A 10350-nucleotide genomic window follows, 5' to 3' on the forward strand; every position below is an offset into this window, starting at 1 on the left:
GTTTTACCCCCCGTAGACAGGGCATGCAACTTGGGTGTCCTCCTGGATTTGCGGTTGACTCTAGAAGATCATATAACAACCGTGACCAGGGGGGCATATGTCCAGATTAATCTGGTGCGCCAGTTGCTCCCCTATTTGGGCCAAGATGCCCTATGCACAGTTACTCATGTGCTAGTCACCTCCTGTATTGACTACTGTACTGCTCTCTACATGGGGCTACCCTTGAGGACCACTCGGAGGCTTCAGCTGATACAGAATGCAGCCACGTGGGTTGTGATGGGAGAATCCCGATACTCCCATGTAACACCTCTCCTGCGCGGCTTCCATTGGTTGTCGGTTGCCCTCCAGGTGAGATTCATGGTGCTGGTAATGACCTATAAAGCTCTACATGGCTTAGGCCCAGGATACTTGGCAGACCATCTGCAACCAGCAGCAACTTCACATCGCCCGGTGCGTTCCCACAGGGAGGGCCTGCTCCGGGTACCGTCAGCTAGACAATGTCGGGTGGCGGCCTCCAAGGGTAGAGCTTTCTCTGTGGGCACGCCCATCCTTTGGAATCAATTCCCCCTGGGGCTCCTGCTGGCTCCTGACCTCCGCACCTTCTGCCATGAATTAAAAACATGGCTGTTCGCGGCACCTAGCCTGGACTGAGGGGTTTTTAGATTATTTTAATGGGTTTTAATATTTATTTATGTAAGTATTTTATGTTTTTATTAGCTTGTTTTAATTGTTGTGAGCCGCCCTGAGTCCTGTGGAGATAGGGCAGCATATAAATTATATTACATAAGTAACTAAATAAATAATTTTCATTTAAAAAAAAGAAGTGTCTTTTGTGTTGAAAATTCCCCCTGTACATTTTATTAGCAATTGTGTATTTCAAAAAGAATTTAAACATCAGACACTTCTTCTTTCCTCAAAAACAAAGTAATTATCTCGTACAGGAGTCACCATATTTTCTTCATTAGGCAAAAACATGAAAGACTGCACAGAAGGTCATTTCAATTCAAGAGCAATCAATGTATCTTCAACCCCAGGGAGATTGGCACAAGGATAATAATGGCTGTGTATCAGAGTCATTGCTACAGGTTTCCTCCCTCTGTTCTCCTCTGCCAGTGTATCTGTTCAAACCCTGATGTAATTCAACTCACTGATTTCTACTCTCATAGCTCTTCTAATAGATAATAATGGATTTTCTGATATTGTGCACACTCAGATATAAACTTTGAATTAATCACTGGATTAACCATTGGAATAATGCAATCTTTCCTGTAGGATAGGATGAAAGACAGATACATTTTCAAGAGTGAAGATATTGCTCTTTTGGTGTTCCTGGTGAAGAAAATAGTGACTCTGAGCTGCCCTGCAAGTGATGCTTTCCTTGTTCCACATGAGTGGTACCAACCTGGTGACCTCGTCATTGGTGGGATAGTGTCGCTCACCTATTACAACATTTTGGAAATTAATTTTAAGGAACACCCTTATATAGCATCTTATGACATACAAAAGTAAGGTTCTTTTTCTAATCTTAATTAGTTTCCCCAAACTGCTTATGAAAGTAAAAGATTCTCAGTATAAATGTAGGCTGTATATCTAATCTAAGTCTTTATATGACAATTACATCTTTTGAATGTTTTTAGTTACGGGAAAAATAAACTTTTTTTTACATTACAGTAAAGTATTTGTCATATAATATATGAAACTTTGGTGCAAAACATCTTTTGAGGAACATTTAGTAAGCTTAAGGTAATTTTTTTTAAAAAAAATCTGTATTGTCACTCTGAACAAAACATACATACAATAGGTGACTGATACATGCTGGAATTGTTCATATTCCATTTGGGGGGGAAAGTTAGGGAATCGGTTCCATGAGTGGGTTACCAGGAAAAAAGCATTATTTTTATTTGTTGTAGCAGATATTTGTTGCAAATTGTGCCAATAATGTAAAAAAAAAATTGATTTTGAACAGTGCACAAATTATTCAGTACTTTAGAAAACCTATTACTTATTTGCCAACTTCCTTTTTCAACTGGGGTATTTTAATCATTTGCAGTGTAATAATCAAATTCTACCAGCACATCCTTGCCTTGGCTTTTTCTGTGAAGGAGATCAATGAGGACTCCCAGATCTTGCCCAATTTCACTCTCGGGTTCCACATCTATGACAGTTACTACAATTCAAGGATGACCTATCGCACCACTCTGGACCTGCTTTTCAAATCCCAGGAATTTGTCCCTAACTACAAATGTGACACCCAGAAGAATCTCATGGCAATCATTGGGGGATTGGATTTTGTCACATCATCTTATATAGCTGAAATTATAGGATTCTTCAAGATTCCACAAGTAAGTTCTAAAGGGGTTGAACAGAAAATTCTTAATCTTATGGTTGTTATGGAAAAATTAATGGGAATCAACCATTAGGCTTCGGATCCTTTTAAGATGTTCTCCATGGCTTAAGGTCTACTACTTGGCCTTCTTTTCTGAAGTTACAATGCCAGTTACAGGAAGTGAGTATCAAGGATCCATACCTGAGGGAAGATTTGAATGGCTTCTGTTAAAACAATTGATCTAGTTCTGTGCTTGAAATATTTTCATGCAGTGAGAACATCCTCAGAATAACAGAGAGGGAAGGGAAATTGGAGGTCTTCTAGTCCAAGAAATTTGTTATTACATTCATAAAAGAATGCTAGGGGGAAAATGTTCCTTGGATATATTTTATATGAAAACAAGATAGGAAAATTAAATTTAATCTAAATACTCTAAAGAATACTACTGGATTTTCTTTCAGCTGACATACGGCTCATTAGCCCAAGAGGAATTTCAGACCAGTAAGATCTCTTCACTTTATTTCATGATCCCCAAAGAGGACTATCAGTACATTGGGATTGTCCAACTGCTTCGTCATTTCAGGTGGACCTGGATTGGGATATTTTCTTTTGATAATAACAATGGAGAAAATTTCTTACGGAAAATGCAGCCCTTACTTTCACACAATGGAATCTGCTCGGCCTTTATAGAAAGGCTTGATGAACAACTCCACTTGGAAAAATTAGCAGAATTTTATCAAACAATCTCCATTATTTCCATTAATATGTTGACTAGCAAAGCCAAAGCATTTCTGGTCTATGGAGAAGCCTGGATAATTATATGGCTAACGTTTGTCACATTTGTGGTTGACCCTGAAAGCAAGGAAACTGCATTTCTTAGAAAGGTGTGGATCATGACTGCACAGATTGATTTTGTACTATCAGGCATTCAAATCAGTTCGGATCTCAAGATGTTCCATGGGGCTATTTCCTTCACTGTTCATTCAAAAGCAATTTGGGGTTTCAAGGAATTTCTGCAGACCATAAATCCTCTTTCAGACTACAGAGATGAGTTTAGACAGAACGTTTGGGAACAATCATTTGATTGTTCATTTCCAAAACCAGAGTTACAAGAAATGCAGAGTAGGAAATGCACTGGGGAGATGAAGCTGGAGGATCTACCTGCACCCATATTTGAAATGGAAATGACTGGCCAAAGCTACAGTGTCTACAATGCTGTTTATGCTGTGGCTCATGCTTTGCAGGCTCTACACATGTTGGGTTTCAATTGGAAGAAAAGTATGATGAGTAAAAAAAATGGTCTTCCAAATCTGCAGGCTTGGCAGGTATTCCCTTTGAAGTGGACTCTTTTTTTATTTCACTGAGCAGTTTGATGTAGTATTATGTTAATTTGAACCCATTCTGGAAAGTCTTAATATTTTCTGAATGAAAATATTAGAAATAAGGAAGAATTTCTTGACAGAACAATGAATTAATGCAAAAACTTGCTTTCAGAAATACTGGCTCCTCCATAACGGGAGATGTTTATGAAGTGATTGGAGCATCATTTTGTCTAAATAGTATTAGGTTCTTCTCCTTGAGCAGGGTAGTGTACTAGAAGACCTCCAAGGTCCCTTCAAATGTTGTGTTGTATAAAACAGATACAGAAAAACTGGTTTCTGTTCTTATTTTGTCATTCAGGTATTCTGCTATTCTGATCACTCAGAAGCTGCTATAAAAATCATGATTTAGGTGTCAGTAGGAGTTATTTAACAAATCACCATAGATTGCACAATAAGAGTTAGTAAAAATGATACTTTACATTACGTTTCATTGTCTCTTCCAAAAAATAATCAATTCTCCAAGAACTTCTGTGTGGCTCATGAAATTTTCATGAGTGACAAGCTGAGCTTTCTGTCTCTATCAGAGATTTAGAGCAATGAAGTGCTGCTCCTTCTTAGATGTGGCATGCATAGTTTGAAACAACTCAATGTTTGCAAGAGTCTCTGCTTCTTATTTTTCTATCAAAGAATGCTTAAGTCTCAGATTCTAATGTCTGGCTAAAGGAAATTAATCAGACTTTCAAATAGCCTTGTACCAGTGAGGAAAGATTAGATATGATTTATCTTGAATTAGTTGTTTAAGTAGTGGACATAAAATATAATTGAAGGACCTGACATAATCCCAAAAGCCTATTTTCATTGTGCTTCAGTTCATTCCTACCTTTCCTTAAAATAATATCAAATAAATAATGGAGTGGACATGTACATTTCCATGCAATATTGATGATCAAATTTCTAAGCAAACATATTTAATAATAGTTATTGGAATAGGAAGACTGAGTGAATGAAACTTAAATATGTTGTTCTCTTCTCTGTTATATTACTTTCAATTGTCTATCTCTTCTATTCTTTTTCAAGTAGCTCCACGCATTTCTTCAAGGCATTTCTTTCAATAATTCAGCTGGGGAGAGAGTGTTCCTGAATGAGAAAGGGGAAGCAACCGGTGGATTCGACATCACCAACTTGATCACTTTTCCAAACAGATCTTTTCAGAGGGTTAGAGTTGGAAAGCTGGATCTAGAAGCTCCGAAAGGGAAGGAATTATTCATTGATGGAGATGTGATTTCCTGGAACCCAACTTTTAATCAGGTTTTGAATTATTGTATGAAACATGCTTTAATCCATTGAACATCCCTTTAGAAATCTGATTTCTGTTTTTTTAAAATAAAGAGCAGCACATTCTTTTCAAATGTTGTTGATGATCAACCTCTCATCAATTTGACCAAATGCTATCACAATACAAAAGCCATGTCTGCATATTTGGTTTGCATTTCCATTTGAAATCTCAAGAGTGGCCATGTTTCCATGAAATTGTCACCCTGTGCAATTATGTCCTCTCCCTGCTGTTCAAATGGGACCTTTTTTACATTGTGGTTTCTAAATATTTTAAAGTTGTGGATAAAATTAATAAATTCTGTATTATTTGCCATGAGAATGTCACCAAGTGTTATTATTTTCTCGCCCTGTCCTTCAAAGAGAAAATTTTGAACATCCTTTTAATTTCTACTTTTTTAGAAAAATTACAAACTCTGTTAAACATCACCAATTTCAAAACCTTTTATGTTTATCACCAGGTTCTTCCACTTTCTCAATGCAATGACCCTTGTTTCCCTGGATCCTGGAAGAAAGGGATTGAGGGGGAACAGTTCTGCTGCTATGACTGTGCTCCATGCCCTGAAGGGAAGATTTCAAATCAAAATGGTAGGCTACGAATTCTACCAAACTTCATTAGACTTAAGCAAACTTTAATAAACTACTTGGATGCATAACATTAAGAAGGTGATTTTCAATAATATGGAATACCAATAAAGAAGAATATTTCTAGCTCAGGGTTGAAATGAGGAGTTCTTGGTGCTCTCTGAGCTTGCTTGTTTTCTTGCAGTTATTTATTACCCTAACTAGGTAACATCATCAGTGCGAGTAAAGAGTGCTGTTTGTTGTCATCTGTGTGGATATCCAGTGTAACTACTTTATTTAATCTAGCCCAAACACACTTCCGCAACCCAGAAAAACAGAAAAAGGAAATGGAGCATCTATACAACACATTCCAACAAAATATACACCCACACAACTTTATCAAAATATCCCAAACCACTCAATCCAATATAGCACAACCAGCACAAACCCTAAAAAGAATTATGCTGGCATACATCAATAATATCACAAAAGGCACCAACAGACTATACAACTATATGGAATGAATGTAGCACACAAGCCAACTAAAGCCCTTCAAAACATCCTAAGCAAACGAAAAGACGGAGCAACCCCAGAAGAAAAACAGGAGTTATGAAAACAGAATGTAACAACTGCAACAACCACAAACAGGCAGAAAAATGGTCGAATGCATCCATGAACACCAACCTATGATCAGAAGACATAAAGAAAATTCTGTAATTTCACAACATATTGAAAGATTTAACGATAGTTTCAATTGGGAAAATGTGATCATCCTAGACCAGGCCAAGTCCAAAAATGCCAGGGAATGTCTACACTCCTCGCACTCTGACAAATCAGCCATCAATAAACAAACAGACATTAACAACATCTACAGACTATGCAAAAGAGGCAATCAATCAGACCAAAAGAGAACAAAAAGACTCCAGCACCTCTTCACCAGTAATCAGCACCCAAATCAGCATAAATTAACCCCAAGGTTAACTTCACACTAACAATCAAGTAAAAAATACCTCAGTCAAGAAACTGCCAAAGAGCCATCAGTAAACAGCCCAACCAAAGACTCTCTAAGACATCCCCATCCACATAGACAGGCAAGACACCAGAATATAACTGACAGCAAGCATCACTTCTTACTAACACTGTAGTGGGATCTAGTTTGGGGTAATGAAACATCTGCAAGAGTAACAAGCAAGCTCAGAGAGCACCAAGTACCCCTCAATAATATGGAATGCCTAAATGAAAAAAAAATATTTATTTTATTTTATTAGTTTGATTTATATGCCGCCCTTCTCCGGAGACTCAGGGTGGCTTACAATGCTTTTAAGCAATAGCCTTCATACTTTTGTATATACCTGCTTAGTAGAGCTTCTTGGCCCCCCATAAGCAGTGTTCTATTTTATCCAAAGTCAGCTTATTGCCCCCACAAACCGGGTCATCATTTTACCTACCTCGAAAGGATGGAAGGTTGAGTCAACCTTGAGCCTGGTGAGAATTGAACTTGCAGTAATTGCAGGCAGCTGGCAGCTAAATACTACTTTAACAGTAGTTTAGTCCACTTCACCACCAGGCTCCTTGATTTGATTTCCTTGAAATCAAAATGCCCTTGGTTTTCCTTCCAGATATGGAAGATTGCTTTGAATGTCCAGAAGATCATTATCCAAACAAAGAAAAGAAAGGATGTATCCAGAAAGTGGTGGTTTTTCTAACTTTTGAAGAAAATTTAGGAATTGGTTTAGCCTCAGCAGCTCTTGGTTTCTTCTTCTTGACATTTTGGGTACTTGGAACATTTATTAAGCACAAGGATACTCCCATTGTCAAAGCCAACAACCGGTCACTCACCTACACCCTCCTTGTCTCTCTTCTGCTCTGTTTTCTCTCCTCTTTGCTGTTCCTCAGCCAACCTGGCAAAGTGACCTGCCTTCTCCGACAACCAATGTTTGTCATCACTTTCTCAGTGGCCATTTCTAGTGTACTGGCCAAAACCATCACTGTGGTTGTGGCTTTCATGGCCACTAAACCTGGATCTCAGATGAGGAAATGGGTAGGGAAAAGATTGGCTTTTTCTATTGTCCTTTTATGCTCCATCACCCAAGTATGCATTTGTATTCTTTGGTTGTCAACATCTCCCCCATTCCCTGAGATGGACATGCACTCAGAGCTCCAAGAAATAATTTTACAGTGCAATGAAGGATCTTCTTCCTTCTTCTATTGTGTCTTGGGCTACATGGGTATCTTGGCCATCACCAGCTTTATTGTGGCTTTCCTTGCCCGTAAGTTACCTGACAGCTTTAACGAAGCCAAGTTCATCACCTTCAGCATGTTGGCCTTTTGCAGTGTGTGGATCTCCTTCTTTCCAGCCTATCTGAGCACAAAAGGCAAAGCCATGATAGCTGTGGAGGTCTTCTCCATCTTGGCCTCCAGTGCTGCATTACTGGGATGCATATTCCTGCCAAAGTGCTACATCATTGTTTTCAGGCCTGACCTCAACCACAGGGAGCAACTCACAAAGAGAAATTAGTTCATCATGTAATATTACTGACTCAGAGAAATTGCCTAAAAAAGGAAGAGAAAGAATGCTGTCTATACGAAAAATACTGTATATAAAGTTATAGGAACAGTTATTTTTTATTTTTGTCAAACAAATATTTCTGTATGACATTTATGATTATTAAGGTTTATTATGATTGTCCATTCATAAATAAGTGCTCATGTTGCTGTGTTATCTCCATTTTCCTAGATTCTTTAACCATGTCCTTTCTTCTTTTCAACACATCCACTGAATTTGATTTTGGTCATCTAGCTTTTTGTTCCCTGTTGGGATCTTTCAGATTTTGGCTCAAAGGATGTCCAACGTTTGTAGAGACATGTTCATCATTATTTTATACTATCCATTCCTAAAGCGTTACATAAACACAGTAAAAAACTGATTACCATTTTATGAACATATAGTTAACACAGTATCATAGTTTTGGATTTCTTTCAAATGTAAAATGTGTTGAGTTTGTGAATCTTGTATGTTTATTTCCATTTTTTAAAAAGGCTGACCATTATTTTAGCAGATTCCCTTGTATGGATTTTAAGCAATAAATCAGATTAGTTGAACCTGATTATGTTTGGTCCTGTTTCTTTATGCCTGACATTGATTTCCACTCCAAAAGTTTTTCCTGGGAAGCAACAGAAAGAACCAACATCATACCTGACCTACAAGCAGAAGCGGTGACTCACCACAGAATAGTGGACACTGACCTGCATTGTGTGTGTAATTTGTGCAACTTTGCAGCACTCCAACTATACAACAAATTCAGAATTTGGTGCAACTTGCACCCATTGCTCCTCTGACATCAGCAGCAGCCTCAGTACTACAATCCATGTTCCAAAGGAGTCACAGAACCTTACCAGAAACTTTCAGAGGAGAATCAGAATGGATGAGATCCTTCAAGGCACAAGGAGAGCTGTTTGTGGGAACCTGAGCAGTGAAATTCCCGAACCACCAGTCATGAATCTCTTTCATTCTGAGTCTAAAGCAGCTCATTCAGCACTTACATGACTTAGGTAATGCTTCAGTTATGGATCACTATCATAAGCTTATAGACACCTTCAGGGGCCACTTCGTAAATCCGATATGGAGATTATAATAACCCACACATTCCATAAGCTTGAGCAAGGTAATAGGAGGGTCAGACTGTACATAGCAAATACAAGTTCATCGCAGCAGACCTAGAGTAGAATAATGCAACTGTAACTGCTTTTTTTTATGTAACCTAAATAACCAAATGAATAACCAAATTGGCACTGAAATCATAAGGCAGGACATCAACAGATACTGGACCAAGTCTATTACATTTCTATTATCATAGACCAGTGATGGCAAACCTTTTTGCCTTTGTATGCCAAAAGCAGGGGGAGTGCGGGGAGATCTTGTGCGTGTGTACCCACACCCATAATGCAATGCCCCCCCATGAACCCACCCCCCACACATGTGAATGTGACCCCCACCCTACGCTGCCCCCCCGGTGCATGTACCTGCGCCCCCCTGTGCATGCACGCATGACACTTCCCCTCGCAACCTGTTTTCAGCGTAACAGACCTTCCTGAAGCCTATTGGGACGCAAAATGGGGATAGCTTTAGATCTCCTAATGGGAAAAATCAGCACCGAACTTTGACTTGAAGTGGGGAGCCGCTCCAGATCCTCATTCCCCAAATGAGTTTGCCCCACTCAATGGGGGGGGGCACAAATAAAGAGGGAGCCAAAGACATCCCCAAGCTATTAAACTAAAATATTCCAAGCACTATGAATCACCCGCTCCCTTTGGCTACTTGGGAAAAGGATTGGGAGTTCTCCCTCCCATTCCATTGGAGGAGAGGTGGCCAGACGGGCGGGCTCTCTCAGCTGCTGATGAGTTTGGATAATTCCCTAAAAAGCCTGCTTGCCTCTTCTTCTCATCCCCAACTGGGTATCCCTGAGAAAGAGGCCAGGAAGGTGGCAGCACTTGGTCGCGACACATTTGCAAGCTGCAAATGCTGTAAATCTTGGAATTTGCCTTACGGGGTGGGTGGGGAGAAAGGTCCTGGTTGGGGGGAGGATCCTCTTTGCAGAGGCAGTGGTGGCTCCTCCTCCTCCTGCCAGCCTTGATGTAAACCTCGGGATTTGCCTAATGGGAGGGAGAAAGGTCTGGGGGGGGGGGACTGCAGCCACGCTCTGGAGAAGCCCCGTTGGAGCCAGTCAGGCAATTTTCGGCATGGCTGTGCCAGCGGGGCGCAGGGTTTGCCTACATAACTTTGCTGCCACCATTGCCTCTACAAAG

At 39.7% G+C, this 10350-nt stretch overlaps 1 protein-coding gene across 1 annotated transcript; it reads left to right on the plus strand.

Annotated features, from left to right (window-relative positions):
• The first annotated feature begins 2264 nt into the window (after window positions 1-2264).
• On the plus strand, window positions 2265-8062 carry LOC148113698 (vomeronasal type-2 receptor 26-like). Its single transcript, XM_087893293.1, has 4 exons — window positions 2265-2342; window positions 2788-3448; window positions 5383-5568; window positions 7164-8062. The coding sequence occupies exons 1-4, from the start codon at window positions 2265-2267 to the stop codon at window positions 8060-8062; spliced, it is 1824 nt and encodes a 607-aa protein (XP_087749419.1).
• The last annotated feature ends 2288 nt before the right edge of the window (window positions 8063-10350 follow it).

This window comes from Pantherophis guttatus, chromosome 4 (assembly GCF_059756535.1).
Source record: "Pantherophis guttatus breed Tessera chromosome 4, ASM5975653v1, whole genome shotgun sequence".
Taxonomy (NCBI): domain Eukaryota; kingdom Metazoa; phylum Chordata; class Lepidosauria; order Squamata; family Colubridae; genus Pantherophis; species Pantherophis guttatus.